Source organism: Hylobates moloch, unplaced genomic scaffold (assembly GCF_009828535.3).
Source record: "Hylobates moloch isolate HMO894 unplaced genomic scaffold, HMol_V3 SCAFFOLD_16, whole genome shotgun sequence".
Taxonomy (NCBI): Eukaryota; Metazoa; Chordata; class Mammalia; order Primates; family Hylobatidae; genus Hylobates; species Hylobates moloch.
Genome location: NW_026652291.1, coordinates 24,815,502 through 24,840,715, shown reverse-complemented (window position 1 = coordinate 24,840,715; position 25,214 = coordinate 24,815,502). Strand labels below are relative to the sequence as shown.

Below are 25,214 nucleotides of genomic sequence, written 5' to 3'. Positions count from 1 at the left end.
GGAATTAATGACTTACCTTTGGGCAATTCCAGTAATCCACATCATAATTTACATGCAGAGTCATTTACAGGAACGAATGCAGAAGGAACATTGTAATGGAGACTCTTTCTTGCCCGTCACTCCCATATTCTTTCTGTGTGCTTCTGTGTTCAGTTACCTCTCAGCATTCTACAGTAGAGGGGCTGCTGATGAGGATGATCAACATCGAAGCAGAAAGTCTTAAACTAGTACAATGGCTGAGATGGGGTAGCTTTTTCTTGCTTCTTAATTCAGTTTGACTGAGATTAAAACTATTATTAATCTCCATTTCCCAACACACACGTGCAAGTAAGAAGGGAAATGTAGCTAAAGAATTTAAAGTAACCAGATTATCTGCCCTCTGATTATCATTGGTGCACTCTTCCTAAGAACAACCAGGGAAAAAAACACCAACAACTAAGTTTTTAGCTGCACTTCTGGGAAGCATACATGAAGGCTGACTTATCCTATATGCCACTAAAATAAAGCAGATGTATGTTAACTATTCAGTCCCAAATATCCTAAATATTCCTACCTATGAAATACTTAACTGCTTTTTCTTCAAATTGAGCTTCACTCTGATTTCTCACTGCAGTCTGACTAGCATCTTCCCAAGGTGGAAGTTTAAACGGTAGCTTCGGCTGTTTGAGAGAGATATGAGTTATGAAAAAGAGTTGGAAAGCTCTATTATCTTAAAGTAATTGAAAATGTTATAAATAGTAATAGCTATAAAAACAGCACTAATTTGACTATAATAATTTCAAACAAATTTCTAAATTTCTGCATTTAGAGAAAATGATATGATGTAGTACTTTTAAAATGGCCCCCCAAATAATTCCTCACCCAAATTTTAGGGACATTATTACTTTAAATCTAAAACATTTTACTTTTCAGGACTATAAATAAAGAGTAGTGATTTAGCTCAAAGCGTCCTCAACTGTAGTGCTTTCAAAATCATCCCTGGAAGTAAGTGATCCTAAATTCCAAAGTCTATGAAATGAAGGAATAAATTGGATGAGAGTTTGTTAATAGCCTCACCTGGGCAGTTTTCGCCGGTAATGACAGCTACTCTCAGCACTCACAACCTTACCTGTGGATAATGGAATGCTGATACAGTGTGGTTGTAGGAGTTCAGAAAAGTCTGATTACTCAAAATTATACTTTCTTTCCATTTACCAAATTATTTCAAATTCTACCAACAGAAATTTATTCTTTGAGGAAAGACTCAAAAAATTATTCTTATTAGACTCTCCCTATGCCAGTTAACAGTTAAACTAGTTCATTCTAAAGCAGGGGTAAGCAAAGTCCAGGCAGGCACCTGTTTTTATAGGTCCATGAATTGAAAGTGGTCTTTACATGTTTATTTGGTTGAAAACAATCAAAGCAAGGATAATATTGCATAACATAAAAATACTCTAGACAGGTTGGTCAGCTTACATCCCTGTGAAGAGGTAACATTTGAGCTGAAACCTAAAAGAAGGAAATGAGCCAGCCACTGAAAGAGCTAAAGGAAAAGTATTACTGAGAGAGGCAGATGCAGAGATCCTGGGATAGGAATGGGTTCCCTTAATTTTAAGAACAAAAGGGACACTGGTATGTGTTATGGCTATTAATGAAAACATCCCTTTATATTACCAGTACCATAAAAATCAAAACTATTTATTGTAAGTTTAATTGCCAAAACTGCATTGGGTACTTTTAACATATGTTCTTTTTATTTATTTATTTATTTATTCGAGACTAAGTCTTGCTCTGTTGCCCAGGCTGGAATTCAGTGGCACAATCTTGGCTCACTACAACCTCCGCCCCCTGGGTTCAAGTGATTCCCCTGCCTCAGCCTCCTGAGTAGCTGGGACTACAGATGCACGTCACCACACCCAGCTAACTTTTTGTGTTTTAGTAGAGATGAGGTTTTACCATGTTGGCCAGGATGGTCTTGATCTCCTGACCTGGGGATCCGCCCGCCTCAGCCTCCCAAAGTGCTGGGATTACAGGCGTGAGTCACCGTGCCGAGCCCATATGTTCTTATTTTTAATGTTCACAAAAACTTCCAGTAGGAGGGTATCATTAATTTCACTCATTTAAAGTCAGGAACATAGACTTCAAACACATTAAATGTGTTGAAGTCCACGTTGTGATTAAATGTGGGGGGTGGGGGAGGCTGGTCTGTAATCCAGCTCCATCTGACTCAAAACAGTCTATACTAACCTCAAAAACAAATAAAAAATCGTGTGTGTGTGTGTGTGTGTGTGTGTGTGTGTGTGTGTGTGTATTTTTTCTACTTAACAGCCCAGCAAAATGGAACTAATGGAAGTATCATATGCATACACTTAGGTTTTATGAGCAAATAGACAATAAATTCTTTTTTTTTATTAGCATCAGGATGACTTTGTGGTTTTCATGGTAGCGGTTAGGGGATGCACTGGGTAACTGCCCTGGAGCCTCTTCCTTAAAGTATGCCAAAACAGACTTCCAGAACCTCATTTTTAACGGACATTAGGTAACAGTGTAATAAAACATACTATATCAATAAAATTTAATGCCCAAATAAAAAAACATTATTTGCATGCATTTTATATTTATTTCACTATATAATAAAGGGGCCATTATATTGTTGCCATATGCCTTTTCTAAGTAAGTTGCAACTCCTTACTTATTCTGGGTCTGACATCAGGGCAGCTGAAGCACATGCAGTCAATACCACTGGGGAACAGCACAAGAAAGGATTGAGGAAAGCAAAGACCTAAACTTAATTTGCTGTAATATTGTGCAGCTAAATGACACCTCTATTGTGCTGGTCCCCTAGTTGTTTTGGATCTGGACCGCAGGGGTTAGATTCATCACTGAGACCATATCTGGCCTCTGTGCTTCAATCCCTGTTTCAGTCGTGACCAATTTATTAGTTCTTTTCTCACAGTGAAATAAGAACTAGGGATTTCTATTACAACCTGAATGTAGCAAAGGCATGGAATCTCTTGTAGGTACTATTTTCTATTTTACTTTATGGGCAAATACAGAAATATTGCTAACAGACATTACATGTTATTTATTAACATGCTAGAAAGCCTTCACACATTTAAAAGTAAACATTAAACTTCTAACAAATTAAATCTAGAATAGTACATGTAATACAGAGACTCTGGAAAAGGAACGCACTTCAGAATCAATTTTTAAAAAGTAAAATAATCAACTGATTATAATAAAAGTAAAAAGTATAAGAGAAGATGCTTATTAGTCATTTTTCCAGCTCATTTTAGTTTTATGACTGTTAGCACAATTTAAAATTTATGGAAATATTCTAATGTTGCCTTTAATTTTTTTGCCAGAATATTTTGAACTTAGTTGAAAACTGAAATTGACGAAGAAGGAAAAAAAATTGAAGAAATTGAAAGAAAAAGAGGCCAGGATCCTAAACAAATCAGAACAAAAAAAAGAAAGGTGAAGAGATTCTGTTTTTCATTGCTCTCGAGTTAAGTATAGTAGTATAGAAGCCAAGAAAGTTCAAAAACAAGTACTAGTTCTCTCACCGGCTGAGGAAGTATGAGTCTCAGCAACATTATCCATACAATTAGAATAGTAGTTATGTACCTTGGAGGATTGTTGCGAGTAATAATTTACATAGATTTAGCAGTTTTACCATAGTGTATGAGACAAAGAATTGCTTGGTTTCATGTGTGACTTTTTCCCTCTCCTTTGACACACAGACCATCACCCTTTGGGCTGATTTAGCACAATCCTGATGGGAGTTAACAAGTGCTAAATAAGTATTTGTTAGTAGACGGAAGCATAAAATAAGTGAGTTTTCAAGATCCCAGACTGGGGAAATCCTCTGCAGTGTTTCTGCATATTCTGGAAAATCAGCTAGAGATTGGGCGGGGAGATGGCCTTAGAAGTGAGAACTACAGTTTCTTTTAATCATGTATTATTAGTACTTAGGATCTCAGAGATTTGTTTCATGAGTCAATGGAAATGTGTTTCAACCAGAAAGGTATTATTGCTGAGCATTTATTTCCAAATCTGTTGCACGCTATAGTCATTACTTAGAATATTGCTTTTCACAATTGTCATTGTTATCCAGAGATAGACAATAAAATGGATTAACATGGATATTTGCCCAAAGTGTGAGGTCTGTCTAGGGATGTGCTGTGAGAGGTATAAGCAATGTACTGTAAAACATTATGGGGAATGATCTTGAAGTGATCACTCATGTTCTGCAACACAAATGAGATTGCCCCAAATTACAGGGTGCCCACTGACTCAAGACTGGCAAAAACTCCCAGATAAACTTAAGACTGAAACATCATAATGTGTTGAGATTTGAAAAAAACAAACAAAAACAAACAAAACACAAGAAAACATACACTGTTATCTACATTAAACCCCAATGCCCATGGAGCCCAGAGCTCACTCTTAACAGCTGAACCAAGGTATGTTTTCTGGAAGCGTTGCTTTTCCCAAAGTCAACTGTAAAGGGGATAGTGTATGAAGATGAGTCAAATCATCTTCCCCCTGGTGGGAGGAATTTACCAATTCTGCAAAACATACCCAGGTCACTTTTTTTTTTTTTTTTGACGGAGTCTTGCTCTGTTGGCCAGGCTGGAGTGCAATAGTGCATTCTTGGCTCACTGCAACCTCCGCCTCTTAGGTTCAAGCGATTCTCCTGGCTCAGCCTCCTGAGTAGCTGGGATTACAGGTGTGGGCTACCACGCCCGACTAATTTTTTGTATTTTTTTTTTTTTTTAGTAGAGATGGGGTTTCACCATGTTGGTCAGGCTGGTCTCAAACTACTGACCTCAGGTGATCCACCCACCTAGGCCTCTCAAAGTGCTGGGATTACAGGCATGAGCCACCTCGCCAGCCTTTTTTACTACTGGCTTTTTAAATAAACTTTCTGTCACAGAGAAATATTTGGGCTTTTGAGCTCAAAGACTATGCTTTGATTTTGCATTTTAACAATGTTTCCAAATGATGTGTGTTTTTTAAGAAGCTTTTTTAGAAGCTTGATTCAAGGAGACTGCTGAGTCCTGAAGACTTGTGCTTTTCATCCCATTGGATAAACAGAGCCAGGCACGTTTTTATATTTCTTTTATTCTCAAAGGAAAATGACCTAGTCAATCAACTTCGATATATTCAGACAGAAGAATACGTCTTTCGTAAGGTATTCTATTTTCAAGTTTTATACTGTCATAAATTTGGGATTAATATTAAGTTGCAAATTACAGGTAAAACAGAGTGACAAGGTTTAATGATCACTAAAATTTCAGTGGAATCCTTTTTACTGAGGGTGGGTCCCTGCTCTCATGAGGTCTCTTGATGCAGTAAATTGAAGGGTGTAAACCTAATTGGCTGAGACCCTGTTTGACCCCAAGGCAGACTGCTAATTCGTTCCTTCTGGTGGAACTCTGTACCAAATTTAAGGTTGGTAAGCCTGTTCACCTTTTGAGAAAATAGAGATTTTAATGAGCTGTTAAGTCACCTCTGCCTGAAAGTGGCAAAGGGTGGCCCAACCTTCCATCCCCCACAACACTGTGTTTTGTTTTGTTTATGCCATTGCTTAGAACAATTATTTTTAAATTACATTTCAGAAGAAGACAGAGATATGTAGTTATTTGCCTAAGCTTTGAGGAATGCACCTTGAGAAGAATACGTGGGTATGCATTACATTTTGGTTTCCAGAATAATAAAAGTTCTGTTATAACTCTCACGAGTCATCTTAGGGATGAGTAGGGACTGTATTACTTTCTAGTTTAATGAAACCTTAAACAGTTAATCCTAATTTATCAATTTATTCAAACTGAGATTTCTAAATATGTACTTTAGTATCTCCCAAGAAAATGGAAATTTCTGGGGAAATGAATTGCTTCAGTTCTTTCTGAGATACAGTGAGAGAGCAGAGCATTCCCTGTCACCCTCATCCTTCTAAAGCAATTCCGAGGGAACTCTAAAAGGGACTCGCAGCTGCCCCACCCTGCATTTCCACCTGCAATCTCTAAAAGTACTGGTTATGGGCATTCTACAGTCTGGCAGAAAAGACTGACAGCAAAACCACAGAAATTATCCAGCTGGTCGATCAATAGCCCAGTTTCTCACATGGTTTCCTTACCAAGAGGATTAGCCATCTACTGGGTACTGAGAGGTTCATGTACTATCTTGCCAGCTTCTGGGAGGGTAATTTATTTGCTAATGACAGTCGCATTCTTTGGTGGCTTTTCCTGCCCAGTTTATCTCCAACTGTTGTGCCTGACAACTCTACACTGGCATTCTTTATAATACCCTAATATTAATATTTATTAGGCTTGTTCCAAAAGAACCAAGAAGGTATATTCTATTGTTTTCCTCAAAACACTGTGTTGCCATAGGCTACTCCATAAGTAGCTGAAATAAATAATAGCTGGGGAAAAGATTATCTTCTCCTTACTGCTCATTTCAAATATTTTTGCCTAAGCACTATTGAGGTGACAAAAACAAAATCTAACACCTGTCCCGCCACCCCTAAAACAGTACTAAAAAGAAAATCGAACCCTTCGAGTGGGAGATTCCAGACTATTTTTCAAAGCCAACTGATAGAGAAATTAAAAATGATTATGGGTCTTCTGAAAAACAGCATGGCACTAATGATATTTAATATCCTTCAGGCAGAGCTTCTGGAATGTCTCAGAAAAATCAGTCACTTAAATATATATATTCAAGATTGTACATATTTTTATATATTTTATTATAGATTTATATAATACAATATTATATATAAATCTGTAATTAAAATATATTATATATTATATGAAACATTCATGTACATGTATATATACAAAATCTGTAAACCCACCGTTAGAAATTAAGTAAAGGAGTCAGTTCATTTCCAATAAAATTTCTAATAATACCAAATAATGTATCCAAAAATACTTGTGACAACATTTAGATTACAGGTCCTACAACTAAAATGTTTCCTTTCTCCTCCTAAAATAATGAGATTGATATTCATATGTAGCCCAATAACCAATTTAATTATTGCCACATCATGACGTTTTTTTCGATTTTTCATTATATTTAGCAGCTGGCCAAAGACATAATACTACTTCCTTCAGCATAATCTGATGAAAATACGAATTCAAATTTCAGAGTTGACCATGGCAGGGGGGAGGGTAAGAGAAAGGGCAAGGGTAGAAGGTGGCGGAAGAGGGAAGGAGGAGCCCTGTGGGGGCAGAGACCTTCTCTGACTTGTTTATTGCTTTATCCCTAAGCATGCAGCATCATGTCTGACACATAGCAGGTGTAAACAGTCACTGTGTAGAATTAATATTTATTGCGACCTGTCAGGCACCAAAGTTTTCACATTTCTTATGGTAGCTAATTCTCTCAAGAGTCCTATGAAATCAGTATTATTATTATCCTTAATTTACAATATCTATATATTGTGCTGACACAAAGTAACCTACCAATGGCTTAGTATGAAAGGAAAATGAAAAGTAAAAATTATGTTCATAATCATCTAGTTTTCACTCATTTCAAATAAAATGAAGAGAGATGACTGGAAGTTATCACATGACTCATTTCAAATAAAATGAAAAGAGAGATGACCAGTAAGTTATCACATGAGTAAGGGCACATGAGTTTTGCAGATACTCTGTTCAGTGACTGTCATAGGTAACACTGTGAAGCTTTCATAACTAAGCATGATACTAACTCTTGGTGTGTGCTGCATTTTAGGATTCAGAAAGCAACATGGGGAAGGGCGAACCAGGTAGACTGGTATTTAAAAAACTAAAAACACTAAACAGCAGCAACACCTAACACTATTAGCCATCAACAGCAAGGTGTCAAGTCACTGAATACAATTCAACTAAATTGAAGGAAAAATGGATTACCTTGTGTGTCTATTTAAAGCTTCGGCTGATCTTGAGAGGAATAAAAAAGGGATTTGCTTGTTTCAATGTATCTCAAACTCATATGCAAATAAAACTCTGATACTGCACTACACATTTATAGTCAAAGACAATACCTTAAGAGGAGCAGCACACAATGTAACTGCAAATGAATGTCACACACACACACACAAAAATAAGCCAGACAATGTTAAGCTCCAATGAAGAATTTTGGTAATTACAAGCTGTATTGTAAAAATCACTGTCAAATATGTTTGTCTCCATTGTTTGTGATTTCCTCTTAAGATTGAAAACACTCTCCTCCCTGCGGCTCCACTCCCCCTGCCGTTTTATCCTTTTCCACTGCTTACTACCACTCATGTGAAATTACTCCTGCGTGTGTGTGTGTGTGTGTGTGTGTGTGTGTGTGTGTGTGTGTCTGTGTCTATACAGGAATGGCAGAATTTGGATGTCTCTCCCCAAAAAATTTAAACAAAAAAATGAACTCTAGGACAGGACAGGGATTGGTGTTGTTTTTTAATGAGTGGATCTCGAGGAGACCCAGGAATAGGGGCCATATAAATAAGAGACCAGTAGGGTGGCATTCATTTGTTTATTTAGTAAACAAAAAATTACTGAGTACCCACTAAGGTGAGGCACTGTGCTAAGTAGTGGACATCCGGAAAAGTGAAAGACATGAGAGTTGACTGACAGGTATGACAGGAAACTACAGTTCGTTGAAAGGTAAATTTTTGTTTTGAAACCTAAACCCCATAGCTAAATGGATCCAAGAATTTAACAAATACTTATTCAGTTCTGTTGATGATCTTCCCCTTGAAATATTCTTTTGCTAAACTTCATAACACTATGTGTTCCTGAAATTATTTCCTTTATGTCTTAGATTCCTTTGCAAGATTTTCATCCTTAGCCTGTTGTTTAAATGTTGGTGTTTCCTAGGGTTCTGGCCTAGGATTTCATTTCTCCTCATTCTAAATACTTCCCCTGGGAATTCACATTCGCTATATGACTTTTAGTATCATTCTTATGTTATGGACGACAGACATGATGGCATCAAATTCTGCATGTTCAGATCAAACACCTTCTGAGCTCCAGACTCAAATGAACCTCCCTTAACATTACCACCTGGACATTTCAAAATACCAAAAATTGAACTGATCAACTTCCTCCTATATCACTGAAGAGCACAACTATCTGTGAAGTTGCCGAATCGAGAAACCCAAGAATCATTCTTACTTAACTCCTTCCTTTTCACTTCCTAACAACCAATCTCAAAGTTCCATGGACTTTATATTCTAAAACATATTAAGAAGTCACCCACTCCTCTTCATGCTCTCTGCTGCCACCCAATCCAGGTCACCATCATCTCTTGCCGAGAGTCTCACAAATGTCTGCTTAATTGGTCTCCCTGGTTTCAATCTTGCCTGCCTCTAATTATTTTTCACGTTACAGCCAGGTATCTGTTTAAAATGCAGATTTACTATATTGTTCTCTTATTTCAAACTCTTTTCCAATTTCTCATATACCGAAGGTAAAGTCCAAACTCCTCCACGAGGTCCTTTAGACCTCTGTTTACTTAAAAAATTCTCATTTTGCTGCCCCTCTCTCAGATGCTACATTCCAACATACTGAACTTTCAGTTCCTTAAACATGAAACTGTGCTCTTTTATCCTAGGCCTTCCCCTATCCTTTCCACTGCCGAAAACTTTTATCTTCACTGTAAACTTGCCTAGCTAACTCCTAGTTATCATTCCGACATTGGCTTTCTCTGGGAAGCCTACTTGGATTGCCACCCCACTCCAGTTTAACCTACCTCAATTGTACTTAATTCCCTGTCAGTTCTGCCAACCTACCCTTACCTATGACAAACAAGGACAGATGTTCTTATATGTTCCCACGGTCACTTATACTTTTCCTTTAATATGATTTTTGAGTATTTTATTATAAACACTGATTTTTATAGTCTTCACTAATTATAATATAGAGGGCAAGAAGCCATCTAGTACACACAGCTTGCCTTTGTATCCCTAGCACCTAGTACAGTGGTGTGCACAGAATTGGTGCTTGATAAGTGTTTCTTCAATGAGTAAATGGAGTACCTCATTTACAGGAAATGGGAAAGGGTTTAGAGCTAAATAAAACACCCCCTACCCCTAAGGAGAATAACATAAAATTCAGAATGTCTGTTATACATAATTACAAGATGATAATGAGTAAATAAAATTGACTCCAATTTGGATACATGAGGTTGTGCTAACATTGTAAATTGGAATTAAATATTTAGCTCTCCCTCTGAGATCATCTAATCCACACTAAAAACTTCTGGAAAGACAGTTTTACGATTTTCCACTACAGATGAGAAAATAGGCACAGCAAAGTTAATTGAGTTATCCAAGGTTACCCAGGGAATCAGAAACACAGCCAGGTACTATTGTGTCATTGTAGGATTTCAGCCTATATACTTGAATAGTATTCTTCAAACTATCACCTCTGATAATCATCTATGAATATAGAAACTCAGGAATATAGGCACTTTTCCAAGGATTTTCCTCTAGCCTTTAACATTAAAGGCTTTCTGTGATATGCTTCTGTACTCTTGTGCATTCCGAGAGTTCCTTCTTTATTCATAATAACAGTGTTAATATCAGGCACTAGTTACCATTACAAAGTGTCAACATTTAACTCTTCTGCTCTGGGACATCATATTACACATTCTCCAACAATAAATGTCCGTAGCTAGTTGGCTGGTGCATTCTATTGTACTGGATGGACATTTCAGTAGAAAATGCTGCCAGTATTTAATAAACATTTGAGAAGCAACATAGGCTATTAAATTTAATGAGATTACTAGTTCCAACATTTGTACTGTGAAAGAAAAAACTACTTGTGCTGCCATTTCAAAAGGCCAGAAATATACTCAATAAGTATGTTTATATATGTTATTCTGGGTAAACAAAACACATAACCACAATGCCTAAAAAAGACTTTCTCAATATACACATTTAGTGTACAAAGAGCTATGCTTTTTATAACAACAAGCATTGCTGATATTAGTTTCACAGAGATAGGCAGGTCAAGTATACACTTGAGATTCTTCCCAGCCCCAGACTGGACTAACCAATGCTCTTTTTTATTTTTATACCTGAATATAGTACAAGATGTTAAAGTATCTAATCTGTACAAAACTGCAGCTAACATGTACCACTTTTATTGGATGTATAAACTATGCTTCCTCTGCATTTTCAGATCAATTATACGATTTTCTCTTAATGGATATACCATCAGGTAGAAGAATCCCCAGTCACAGAACACTTCCCTTGCTCTTTGGACTTTACGTGGCCTATCTTTCATTTGCCAAAAGCAAACATCTTTACCCTTAAAGCACTCAAATCAGCTCATGACATCACTCTCCAGTCTTGCCTTGTAGCTCCAGGCCCATGAAGAACTCTAAATGTCCAAAGTATTTACTGTTCTTAGTCCCCAATGTGACATTAAGTGAATTGGTTCTGTCATGGGAATATAACTGATTATGTTTCCCCTAATAAAGACAGACACTGGAGTTACCCATTTGTAAGTTAGCCCAATGTGAAAAGAAGAGAGAACTTCTGTCAGATGCCAACTTCACATCCATTGCTCATATCATGGAAGTGTCAACTAAAATTTGAGTGGAATCTTTCTAACACAATTTTCCAGCCCAAGAAATGTGAATAAACCTATTGTGAATTGAGAGCCTGTACAAGGCAATCTTAAGCTCTATTTATGTGTTAATTGGTTGGTCATTGGTAGATGACATCCATGGGGTCAGAATACTTTTGACTTTCACTTGAAAATGTAGATTCCATGAATTCATCCTCATTCATCAGTCCTGTTTCGAGGGAAGTGACTATGAAAGGATACTGCCTTCATTTCCTAATGCTGCAGTTCCTATCATGTTATACCAAGGAATAAAATTTCCTATCAAAAGTAGCATAGAGGCTGATTTGGCTTCCTGCTTTAGATCAGTGCTCTCAGAGACTTCTAAAGGAAGCAAATTCCAACTTTATAGTTCTGACACTGTCCTTGTTACCCTATTTGCTACACCAGTGTGAATGTGACAATAATAAAGGATAAAAGAGCAAAAAGCAAATGTTTTCATACCAAGGATTCTTGCCCTATTTAAGAGTTTACCTGCAAAGATCCCATTTCTTCATCTTTTCTTTGGGTCTCTTCGAGTAGATCTGTAATAAGAAAGTAAAATACCCATCAAAATACAATGTAAAAATGAGTTGCCTCTTATCATCAAATGCAATTCAGCCAGTAGCTTGTATAAACTGTTGCCTGAGAAGAGAATTTAATGTTTAAGTATGAGAAGCAATGTAAAAGAAACACCCTCTGATCCCAACTGAGGACATGGCAGAGCACTGGAGCCTGCCAACTCTAAGCTAGCTGAGAAGCCCTAGGACATCTCTCAGCTTTGCTTGACATACCAAAGATGATATCAAATCAATTAAAAATCTGTAATCATACCAATATTTTAGGAATTTGATCTTATGCTTATGTAACTCAATGTAACACAAAATTTCCTTTAGAAAAAAAGAAAAGCCTTTTTCTTTTGAAAGAAAAATAAAAAAAGAAAAACCACTTGCCCTTAAAATAAGCTCCCAAGCCAAGTTCCGCCCCTACAGTCAATTTTTATAACCAAATTAAAACACCCTGGAATAATAGGTGTTATTAACAGAAGTGGAACACCACCTCATCCATAAAGTCTTATTAATTATCATTTCACACAGAGAGGGTGGGATGCATTGAAGCTACATTTGACTAAGAGTTTGGCACCATCCCAGAGAAATTAGTGGTTGGAAGGGAAGGTCATCAACTGAAGAGAGCTCTGTCTTAATGCATGTATACAGCCATGGTGTCTCAGTGCCCTACATTAACTTATGAACTTGCTATTAAAAAAACATATTTTCTGCCTGCAGCTATACCACCCTGTGCTATGATCTTATTATATCTCACAAACCTAAAGAGGAGGCTGAGTCAGAACTTGGATGAAAACTGGCAAGAAACTCCTACAGCAGTGTATATTAATATGAGTATTTGCCTTACTCTCTCACTGATACAGCTTACCAAGAGACTATGTTACATAAAAGGAAAATATGGTACAGAAGTCTAATATGTATCCCAGAAAGGCAAACTCAAATGTTTTAGCAAGTGCTGTATTAGATATAGCAGGAAACAGTCATATAGTAGAGTGACAAAGTCATGCTGGTGTGTTGTAACTGGGCAGGCAATACACCAAAATTTCAGGAGACCTGACCAATGACAGAACTGATGGTGATGACCCTTTGAGGCTGCACAGCTAAGAGGGTTACAAATGAGTGGTAAGCAATCTCCTGAAGACACAACATGCTGGAATTAAGGATAAGAGATTGTTTCTATTCTGTATGCTGTAGAGGAACTGACTTTGGCTCCCAAAACCTCCCTTAATCAGATACGTCAAAAAAGTAAAAAGAGCAGGCGAGTGTTTTGGGGTGTATTTTTAAAGGGGTTTTGATTGGCATATCAGGTTCTTTAGCTATAAGATACAGAAACCAACTTGGTGTATGGAAGATTGTTTAAGTGCCCTCAATCATTCCTCTTCCTGAATCCTCACTCATTTGCATTGCGGCATTGTAGCTACTTCCATCAAGAGGCCATACACATCTGCTTCACTTCTTGCATCTGGGCTGGCTTCCTGACTTGATTTGGTGAATAGAATATAGCTGAAGTAACTCTGTTTCGGTCTGGACTGAGGCTTTAAGAGGCCTCACACAATTCCACTTTTTCACTTGGAACCCTGTCACTGACATCTGAATAGGCCCAGGCCAACCTGCTAGATGACAACAGACACATGGTCTAGGACTCTTCCCACCTCTGTCACCCTGCAGGTTGCCCCAGCTGCCAGCCAGCAAATGCCCAGAAGCAGAGTTGCCCAGTTGATCTGAGGATGACTACAGATGTCAACTGCAGTCAACTGATGTCAACTAAGACCAGACAAACTACCCAGCTGAGTCCAGTGTCAACTCCAATTCACAGAACCAGGAGCTAAATAAATGGAATTTTGGAGTGGTTTGGTACCCGGGACTTGCCAACTGATCGCAACGAGACGCTATTTGAATAACATGTATTTAGAACTTATTAGAAGGATATAGAGGTAACTAATAGATGCACTGGAAAAGAGGATCCCAAATCTGAAGGGAATAACAACTAGAGCAGGTCTGGATGGGTCGAGATGTAGGTAGCAGGAGCTAATGAGCATTTTCTTCTGAGTTCCTCTAAACTTTATGTCATTCCACTCAAGATGAAACTTTATAAAGAGAACAGCTACTGAGCCTGGCTTAGATCGCTTGCCTACTGCTTAGCTAGGGGGAAAGTATGGAGTACTTTCATTGATAATCCCAAAAGGATTGGACTAAGAATAGAAAGAATAGTTTCCAAATGCAAAATTAGGGTTAGAGAAGGAAGGATGGACATGAGACAGGCCAAAACAAAAGATTTCTACACCATCTGGTTTCAGTAAACTGTGTCCTTACCCCAATTCTCTTCAATATTTGTGAGATATAAGATTACTGCTGTGTTCCTATGAGGATGTGGCTACTTAGCTCCATTACTTCTGGATATTAGGAGGTTCTCAGAGCTGGGTTCTTTGTAATCAATTACATTGTTTAATGGTGCAGTGTAACCGGAGTGATTATATAGTGGTGTTCATCAACCACAAAAGAAAACTAATCTTGTTCCTCCAGAGTCAACTTAGTATGGCAACTCCAAACACCTTAGATAAAACTTACTGGATCGGTAATGAGTGTCAGATCTTTTATGCAGCCAAACACAACTCACTCGTCTGATAAAATATAGATGGAAAGAAGTCCAGTCTACTCACAGAACTTCATAAAATTATAGGAACTTAAAAATTATATTATCAGTTTTCTCCAAATACATACGGGTCATACTACTCTTCCAACAAATCTGATGCCAATGACAATGCTTGACTTGGGATGGCTGAATAAAAATAACCAAAGAATTCCTAGAATTTTAAATTTTAAATAAATATTCTCCCTGACTGACCACCTTGTATAAAGGGTATAAGCAGACACCTGTTTGGTTTTTATTTTTTTTCCTTTGTGCAACATATCTTCCCTTTGAGAACCCCTGTTCCTCTTTTCCACATAATTTCCATGAAACTTTTGGTCAAGAGGCCTAACTAACCTTTCCTGCTGCAAAAGCAGGTCATGGCCCAGACTAGCAAGTCAGAGCATCTTATCCCCCTGAGCATATGAGCTAAGCAACACCAGAGGTGTCCTTTTAGAGGATTAATGTGGATGCCAGGAGATAAATTTTCCCCTTCTGAAGCCACAGTTTATATTAGCCTGGTGTTTCGAAGTCTGTATTTTCTACTATGTTGAAGAAACTTATTAAGCAATGAGGCTGGCAAAGAAGAAATGAGAGCCAAGAAAGAGAGAATTGCTTGAGGACTACATCCACCCTTGACTGAAGCCCACAAACCTCCTGGACTTCCAGTACATAATTCTTCTTCTATTATTTCTTAAATTAGCTTTTGTTGGATTACTGCCATTTTTTAAAGTCTCTAGGGATGTGGTTGTATTGAACCTTCTTCTCTCTATTCAGAAACCTAGAGAACTTAAGAGTTGAGAAGAACTTTCTAGTCCACCTTAAAATGTTTCATCCTACAACAAATATATGAAGACATGAGACTCAAAGAAATGCAAATGGTTTGGCTGAGATCACCTAGTTAGTACAAAGCCACTTCTAGAGCTTTGCTCTCCTATCATCCTGCTCTGTCTAATCATGCTCTCATTTGTACCTCTCAATACTTAATGGCACCCTTCTTCATACTGATTTAAAAATAAAATACACACTTGTCGTATTCTGACCTGCTTTAAAAGTTCTCTGATGTCAACAATCGGGGTGTCCATGACTTTTTTTTTTTTTTTAAGACAGTGTCTCATCCGATGCCCAGACTGGAGTGCAGTGGCGCGATCTCAGCTCACTGCAACCTCCACCTCCTGGGTTCAAGCGATTCTCCTGCCTCAGCCTCCTGAGTAGCTGGGATTACAGGCACCAGCCAGCACGCCTGGCTACTTTTTATATTTTTAGTAGAGACGGGGTTTTATCATGTTAGATGGGCTGGTCTTGAACTCCTGGCCTCAAATGATCCACCCGCCTCGGCCCCCAAAAGTGCTGAGATTACAGGTGCGAGCCACTGCCTCTGGTCCATCCATATTTTACATCCACATTCTCCTTAACTACTGCCTTTCTATCTTTGATATTTAACTTATTCCCCAAAATTGCTCAATCCACCTACACCATTGCTGTATGCCACTGCTCACTCGTCAGGTGCATTGTTCAAGCACATGCATTTGTAATGATGAACAGGGTTATTAACCTGTGCTGATGAAATATGGCCACTGGGCATCGCTGGGAAGCACCACTCTATGCAAACAGACAAAACACGAGAGAATATAGGTGAGACCCCTAGAGAGTTGAAGTGACTTAATACTGTGATAACAGTGTGATTAGTATCTCTCATTATAATGAACAATCTTGTTGTTTGTTCTTATCAGCATGGAAAGAGCTGAAGGGCTGCTCTGCTCCCTTGCTCACCACTGACATGTTCGTGTTTTCTTTTATTATTCTCTGGTTTGCTGTTCCATACAAATAGCAACTCAACTACCATGTAAATTGCTGTGGTGAAATTTGCTTCCATCAACATTAGTTAATGAAAGATCTTTGGTAAAAAGGGCAGCAGCCCTGTGTATTTTCCTTGGATTGGTTCCAATTTTTTAAATGAGCTGATACTCATTATGACATAAAGTCATTAGAGGGAGAAAAAAACCACATAAAAAAGCAGAACATCATGGATGAGAATTGGATGATCCAACTGTCCTGTTTTGTTTTGTTTCTGCTTTACATTTCTCTGGCACACTTAGGGTTAATATATCATGACCAAGTTTTTGGCTAAGATAGTTTTATATCTCTTCCTCTGCAGTCTTTGCAACCAGTGATCTGGCTGTTTAAGGAGGTTTGACACTTTTTAATGTTGATTTTGGTTTCTGGTAGCCAAGAAGCAGATAGATTGTTTGTTTATTTTTAAAAGGTGAGTCATGTCCAGGTGTGTATGAGCAATTACATCCATCTAGTAACTTGAACCTTCCTAGGAAGACTGAAGATCAAACTGAGAAATGACTATTTTTTTCTTTAACCATTCCTATAAAATGCCTCATCCATATTACAACTCAGCCCAGCTGATAACGGAGAGAAAGTTATAGAAACAGAGGCTTCTGACACAGCAACATTTATAACAACAGCACTGGGCAGAGTAACATTGGCAGCAGAATATGTTGAGTTACTGATTGCAGTTTAGAGAAAAGCATTTAGCTCTGGCTCTTGTAACTTACTATAATTCAGTGCTCTTGTCCAGTGTTCCTCTATGTGTCTCGACATTTACCAAACACAATAGATAATGCAAATTCTCAAAATAATTCAATATTTTATTAAAAAGTAAATTTATATTTCTATTTGTGAATAGATTCATATATTTTAATATATTCATATATTCATATATTTGATTCATAATTTCATATAACAAAATTCATCAGATAAAGCAGCACATTACCACCCTTACGAGCCTATAAATGATGGACTTAGCCTTCTACCATTCCATTCCGGATACTCAAGACATTAGCTACATGCCAAAGATAACGGGTCAGTTTCTCTTTTTCTTCCTTAGCTACCTAGTTATTGGAATCATTGACATTTTAGAGACAAGAGAACACAGAAATAATCTAATCCTAGGGTTGCTTTATTTTTTTCCTAAAGAAGTACAATTCTGTCTTATAAGGGAAATCATATATACTTTCTAATGTAAATTATACATAGGTAATTTAAAAAGCTGAGAAGGAGCTGCATCTAAGGAAATAGAAGTGGAGGGCCTGGGGGCCAGCCCACCAAGCTCCTTCCTATCCTTGGGTAGACCCCTGTGGTGGCATGGTGAAGCCGCAAAGCTCCAAATTATCCTCACTGAAAGCTACTGATCTAATCTAGTGTCCTGGGGTTACACAGTGAAGGACTGAGTTCCGAGATCAAATGCCTCTGTCAATGTCACATAGCTGGTTAATGGTGCATCAGTCTGAGCCCAGGGCTTTTGAATTGGACCAGGGTCCAGTATTTTTTTTTCTTTACAGAAAAGTGACTGCCCTGCTATGACTTTCAAGATTTGTACTGAAATGACACAGTATTCCAATGCCTATATATTTTCTAATACCTCTCCAAACAGGAACAAAAGAAAACTTCGTTAAAGCACTTGTGTAACATCGACAATCTGTGGGAAGACCTACAGTTACCAACCGTCCATGTTAAAATTCCTCAGTTTTGGGAGATGACATCCAAAAATATGGCTATGATGGAAAGCAAATACCTAGACACTTGAGCAGGCAGTTGTTTCAGCAAGATAAATTCAATATACAGCAACCAGAAGATTTCACAAAATCAAACAGCAACACAAAATCTGTTTCAATGAATGATAGTTAGTTTCTCAGCTTAATACAAGATTTGCCAGCAAACGTTTTTCCTATTTTATTATACTAGTAAAGAAAAATAGAATAAAGGTATAACAATATGACTATATTAGCTCAAATACCTAAACAACAATCAAATGTGTTGGGCTTTCAGTTAATATATGTAAAACATTTAAAATAGTGCTTGGTATATAAGAAGCATTATATATGTATTAGCTCTCAGTATTATTTTTTTTAATCACCCTTAAATATCTCTGCTAAAATCAGGAAAATGTGTAAAACAAACAGTTGTAATTTAAAACAAACAAGCAAAAAAGGCCTATTAGTAAACTGCTTTTAGACATCATCCATTATAAGTAGCTACATTATTTAGAACTCTGCCATATCTACTGCCACCCACTGGTACATATCTGGATATACCACAATGAGTTAAGAGTTTTCTCATCTGGCCTTACCACAGAAAACACACAGGTTAAAATGAACGACAACATTCAAAAAGTATGGCTATCCCTTGTGGTTTGTCTCAGACACTGAAACAACATGCTGGTCTACAGATGGAGCCCAGTTGGTCCAATAAATGAAAGGTTTATAGTCCACTGTCTGTCTTGGGTATGTGGTAAAACATCCAAATACAGGTACTCATGTTTTTCTTTGATGTTAATTCATTTCTGGTGAAACTTTCCACTTCGACAACCTTAGAGATTTAGAACCACTTGCCACAAAACTGTTACAGTACAGAAAATAGCATAATAATCTACCCCATTCCACCTCATTCTTGAGTCTGGCACTGACAAACATCCTGTTATAGAATGAAAGTTCTGACTCAGTCAACAATTAAGTTTTTTGTCATTTCTATTGGTAACATGAGCAGAGAAAGTAAGAACATATTCAGTAGGAAACACACCACTGTTCTAAATTGGCCTATGGGCGGCCTTGGCCAAAATGAGCAAGAGAAGTTTATGATCCATTGTAAACATTATTTCAAGAATAAGTTTCATATGCTGAAACCCAGGCATAAAATCATTTTTCTCCCCAAACGTACTCTGCATTAGATTCACATAATGGGAAGTTTGCTTTCATTTAAATTACTTGGGCTGGGAGAAAGCTCATCCTATGCTCTGTTCTTGTTCTAGACTCATAAGGTCAACTGGGTATACATTTTGGGGCTCAGAGAAGTGCTGGGTATTTGACTTACTCTTTGATCACCTCTTCTTTACAGAAGCTACAAAAGTTTGTGCTGGTTTCTTGAGGTACCTACTACTGAACCAGATCTACACTTCTCAGGCCTTGTAGATTCCTGAGTCTACTCTAGATCAAAATGAAATTTGAAGTTTTTAGTGAATTTTTTTTTCTAGTTTCTGCAATTCTTGCATTCTAAGAGTAAAACAGACCTCAGAAGTGGAATAATGGTATGACATATATCAGTGATGTGCACTTAGTTACAGAGTACAGCTCAATGTCAAACACCAACTGTTTCCTCTGGCAATCCACACACAGACAGTATGTACCCATGTATTTATATCTGGTACATCACAATGTAAATATATCCTGGGCTTAAATAGAGACATTTTATTTCAACTTATTCCTCATAAATATCAGTATTTCCTACCAAATTTGGCCTAGTATATTGATATATTCTCTCAGGGAAGTAAATGATTAGAGATAGTTTTAAGGTATATATGATATACATACAAAACTTTTGACAGTAAAGGAGATACAACTGAAAATTTTGAAAAATTCTGAAATTTAAATCTTCAGTTTTAAACTTGATTGGTCAACAAATCTTAAACTACTAAAAGAAGTCCAAGTTCAGACATATGGTGTTTAATTGTTGCCCCATCCCCTCCCCACTTTGAGGCCATTTTAAAGATGAATTATTACAGCTCAGCTCTATCCAAAGTGTCTGCATCTTAAAAAATCATTTCCTTAAAAACTTAATGTTAAGATTTTTACATAAAAACACCATGTTTTCATTCAGTGAGCTTTTAAAAAAAGCATGGGACTTTTACTAAATTTTAGAAATATTTTTGCTATAACTCCAGGTGGGCAAATGGCTTAAATCCTCTTTGTCTCAGTCTCCTCATCCACAAAGCTTCAAAACACATTGAGTGTTATCTCACTTCATGAAGTAGCCATGAGGAAGAAAATGGGATAAGAAAGAAAGTGGGAATTAAGGTAGATAATCAGATATCTTTAAAATAAAGATTACCCTAATTACCCATGTGGGTCCAACGTAATCAGAAGACACTGTGAAAAAGACTCAAGTGGTCCTTACTGATTTTGAATATAGAGGAAGGGGGGCATGAGCCAAGGATGAAGGAAACCTCTAGAAGCCGGAAAAGCCAAGAAAACAGACTCTTCAAGAGCCTTCAGAGAATAAGGCAGCCCAGCTGACATTTTGATTTTAGCACAGTGAGAACCATTTTGACTCCTGACCTCCAGAGGTATGTTATTTTAAGCCACTAAATTTGTGGTAATTCTTTATAGCATTAATAGAAAACTAACACACCTTAGAACTTTCATTAAGTAATAAACTCAACTCTAAGCAAATTTAAGGGTTCATAACATCTACCCTCAATTCTATCTGGTAATCAAAATGTACTATACATGGTATATGGCATGCCACATTCAATGAAAGCCTTGTGAAGAAACCTGTGATTAGGTAGGAACAGTGAAGAGGAGGTCTTTCATGGCAAAACTTGAATGTAACATGTCATAAGCTGTAACTCCAAAATTGTTAGTTTCCTCAGTGAAAGAGTCATGCACACCTGCGTTTAGCTCCTCAAAAGTTTCTTAGTGAGTTGCTTAAAATTATCCCCACTTCTGCACCTATGCTGGAGTGTAATTATGTAGACCAAGCTATAAAGTTTAGTCATCCCTATAAAAGGCATGTGCTGATACTAACATTCAAGGTACAGTTCTGTATGTAATACCCCAAGGGTAAGAATCATTTACCACTATATCCTCAGTGCCTGGCAAATACTATTTCTCTAAGTATTTTTAAAATAATGACAACATCTATGAGAAACTAGTTAATAACTGTCTGATATGCAATATGATGTCATTTACCAGAATGTAGATGCCAATAAATTAGTTTAATATTATACCTTATTTAATTCCTTTCTGGACTGAATTTGAAAATTCAGGTAACAAGCATTTTACAATTCTCCTTCACACCGTGGAAAAGAATGAGAATTCAGGAATTTGCTTCACATATAAAGAGCAAGTCCAGAAAGATACCCAGTGAGTAGGCAGTAATGAGACACAGCAATGATCACCTGTAGCATGGCTTAGAGTAAATCTGTGTGGTACTGAAACAAGCATATGAATCCTCACAGAACTGGGTATTCATCTTGAATTGGCAAGCATGTGTTTACACACCTGAAAATTTCCAAATTTTGATGAGACATAACTCTTGAAGAACCTATGTGAATCCAAAAGAAGATAATTATAAGGAAATCCACATGACGATACTTCATAGAGTTCTAAAAACCAAAGGCAAAGAACAAGTCTTGAAAGCAGTCAGACAGAAACAACATTTTACTTATGGGGGAAACAATTAGAATAATAATGAAATTCTCATTAGAAACCACAGAGACCATTTAAAAAGTCACATTTTTAAAAAATGCTAAAAAACAAAACTGACAACCCAGAATCCTGTATCTAGTGAAAATACCATTTAGGAATAAAGGTGAAGGCAAGACATTCCTAGGATGAAAAATTAAGATAATTTATTGTCAGCAGACCTATCCTAAAGAATGACTAAAAGAAATTCTCTAAAAAGAAGGAACATGATAAGAGAAGGAATTTTAGAAGAGGAGAAAAAAAAGAAAGAACACAAACAAAAATACAGGTACATACAATAGGTATCTTTTGACTATGTTTGATGGATGAAGCAAAAACTGTAACAATATCTTATGTGCTCCCAAAAGTACTTAGAGGGAACATTTAAGACTAACAGCGGATCTCTTGGCAGAAACCCTACAAGCCAGAAGAAAGTGGGGGCCAGTATTCAACATTCTTAAAGAAAATAATTTTCCACCCAGAATTTCATATCCAGCCAAACTAAGCTTATAAATGAAGGAGAAATAAAATCCTTTACAGACAAACAAATGCTGAGAGATTTTGTCACCACTAGGCCAGTCTTGCAAGAGCTCCTGAAGGAAGCACTAAATATAGAAAAGAAAAACCAGTACCAGCCACTGCAAAAACATACCAAATTGTAAAGACCATCGACACTAGGAAGAAACTGCATCAACTAACAGGCAAAATAACCAGCTAGCATCATAATGACAGGATCAAATTCACACGTAACAATATTAACCTTAAATGTAAATGTAAACCTAAATGTCCCAATTAAAAGACACAGACTGGAAAATTGGATAAAGAGTCAAGACCCATTGGTGTGCTGTATTCAAGAGACCCATCTCATGTACAAAGACACACGTAGGCTCAAAATAAAGGGATGGAGATATATTTACCAAGCAAATGGAAAGAAAAAAAAAGCAGGGGTTGCAATCTGATAAAACAGACTTTAAACCAACAAAGATCAAAAAAGACAAAGAAGGGCATTACATAATGGTAAGGGAATCAATGCAACAAGGGCTAACTATCCTAATTATATATGCACCCAATATAGGAGCACCCAGATCCATGAAGCAAATTCTTAGAGACCTACAAAGAGACATAGACTCCCACACAACAATAGTGGGAGACTTTAACACCCCACTGTCAATATTAGACAGATCAACAGATAGAAAATTAACAAGGATATTCAGAACTTGAACTCAGCTCCAGACCAAGCAGAACGTACAGAACTCTCCACCCCAAATCAACAGAATGTACATTCTTCTTAGTACCACATCTCACTTATTCTAAAACTGACCTCATAATTGGAAGTAAAACACTCCTCAGCAAATGCAAAATAATGGAAATCATAACAAACAGTGTCTCAAACCACAGTGCCATCAAATTACAACTCAGGATTAAGAAACTCACTCAAAACCATACAACTACATGGAAACTAAACAACTTGCTCCTGCATGACTACTGGATAAATAATGAAATTAAGGCAGAAATAAAGATGCTCTTTGAAACCAATGAGAACAAAGACACAACATACCAGAATCTCTGGGTCACATTCAAAGCAGTGTGTACAGGGAAATTTATAGCACTAAATGCCCACAGGAGAAAGCGGGAAAGATCTAAAATTGACACCCTAATACCACAATTAAAAGAACGTGAGAAGCCAGAGCAAACAAATTCAAAAGCTAGCAGAAGACAAGAAATAACTAAGATCAGAGCAGAACTGAAGCAGATAGAGACACGAAAAACCCTTCAAAAAAATCAATGAATAAAGGAGCTGGATTTATGAAAATATTAACAAAATAGATAGACCACTATCCAGATTAATAAGGTAGAAAAGAGAGAAGAATCAAATAGACACAATAAAAAATGGTGAAGGGGATATCACCACTGATCCCACAGAAATACAAACTACCATCAGACAATACTATAAACACCTCTACACAAAGAAACTAGAAAATCTACAAGAAATGGATAAATTCCTGGACACCCACACCCTCCCAAGACTAAACTAGGAAGAAGTCGAATCTCTGAATAGGCCAATAACAAGTTCTCAAATTGAGGCAGTAATAGCCTACCAACCAAAAAAAGCCCAGGACCAGATGGATTCACAGCCGAATTCTACCAGAGGTACAAAGAGGAGCTGGTACCATTCCTTCTGAACTATTCGAAACAATAGAAAAAGAGGGAATCCTCCCTAACTTATTTTATGAGGCCAGCACCATCCTGATATGAAAACCAGGTGGAGACACAACAAAAAAAGAAAATTTCAGGCCAATATCCCTGATGAACATTGCAAAAATCCTAAATAAAATACTGGCAAACCGAATCCAGCAGCACATCAATAAGCTTATCCATAATGATCAAGTCATCTTCATCCTTGGGATGCAAGGCTGGTTCAGCATACACAAATCAATAAATGTAATCATCATGTAAATAGAACCAACGACAAAAGCTACATGATTATCTCAATAGATGCAGAAAAGGCCTTCGATAAAATTCAACAGCGCTTCATGCTAAAAACTCTCAATAAACTAGGTATTGAGGGAACGTATCTGAAAATAATAAGAACTATTTATGACAAACCCACAGCCAATATCATACTGAATGGGCAAAAACTGGAAGCATTTCCTTTGAAAACCAGCACAAGACAAGGATGCCCTCTCACACCACTCCTATTCAACATAGTATTGGAAGTTCTGGCCAGGGCAATCAGGCAAGAGAATACCAGAAATAAATGGTATTCAAACAGGAAGAGAGGAAGTCCCAGCTACTCAGGTGGCTGAGGCAGGAGAATGGCGTGAACCCACGAGGCGGAGCTTGCAGTGAGCCCAGATCGTACCACTGCACTTGCACTCCAGCCGGGGTGACAGAGCGAGACTCCAACTCAAAAAAAAAAAAAAAAACCCGTCATCTCAGCCCCAAATCTCCTTAAGTTGACAGGCAACTTCAGCAAAGTCTCAGGATACAAAATCAATGTGCAAAAATCACAAGCATTCCTATACACCAATAACAGACAAACAGAGAGCCAAATTATGAGAGAACTCTCATTCACAATTGCTACAAAGAGAATAAAATATCTAGGAATACAACTTACAAGGGATGTGAAGGACCTCTTCAAGGAGAACTACAAACCACTGCTCAAGGAAATAAGAGAGGACACAAACAAATGGAGAAACAT

At 37.3% G+C, this 25,214-nt stretch overlaps 1 protein-coding gene across 11 annotated transcripts in view; it reads right to left on the bottom strand.

Annotated features, from left to right (window-relative positions):
• CEP128 (centrosomal protein 128) overlaps window positions 1-25,214 on the bottom strand; it is a 447,534-nt gene that overhangs the window by 73,155 nt on the left and 349,165 nt on the right. For 7 of the 11 annotated variants that reach the window (XM_058429723.1, XM_058429719.1, XM_058429718.1 and 4 more), the window contains 2 exons: window positions 12,063-12,112; window positions 570-659 (listed from right to left, as the gene is read on the bottom strand). In XM_058429723.1, the coding sequence (XP_058285706.1) occupies window positions 570-659; window positions 12,063-12,112 (140 nt within the window). Of the gene's footprint in view, window positions 1-111; window positions 186-569; window positions 660-12,062; window positions 12,113-25,214 lie in introns of those variants that run through there. The other 4 variants (XM_058429721.1, XM_058429720.1, XM_058429724.1 and 1 more) reach the window with 3 other exon arrangements.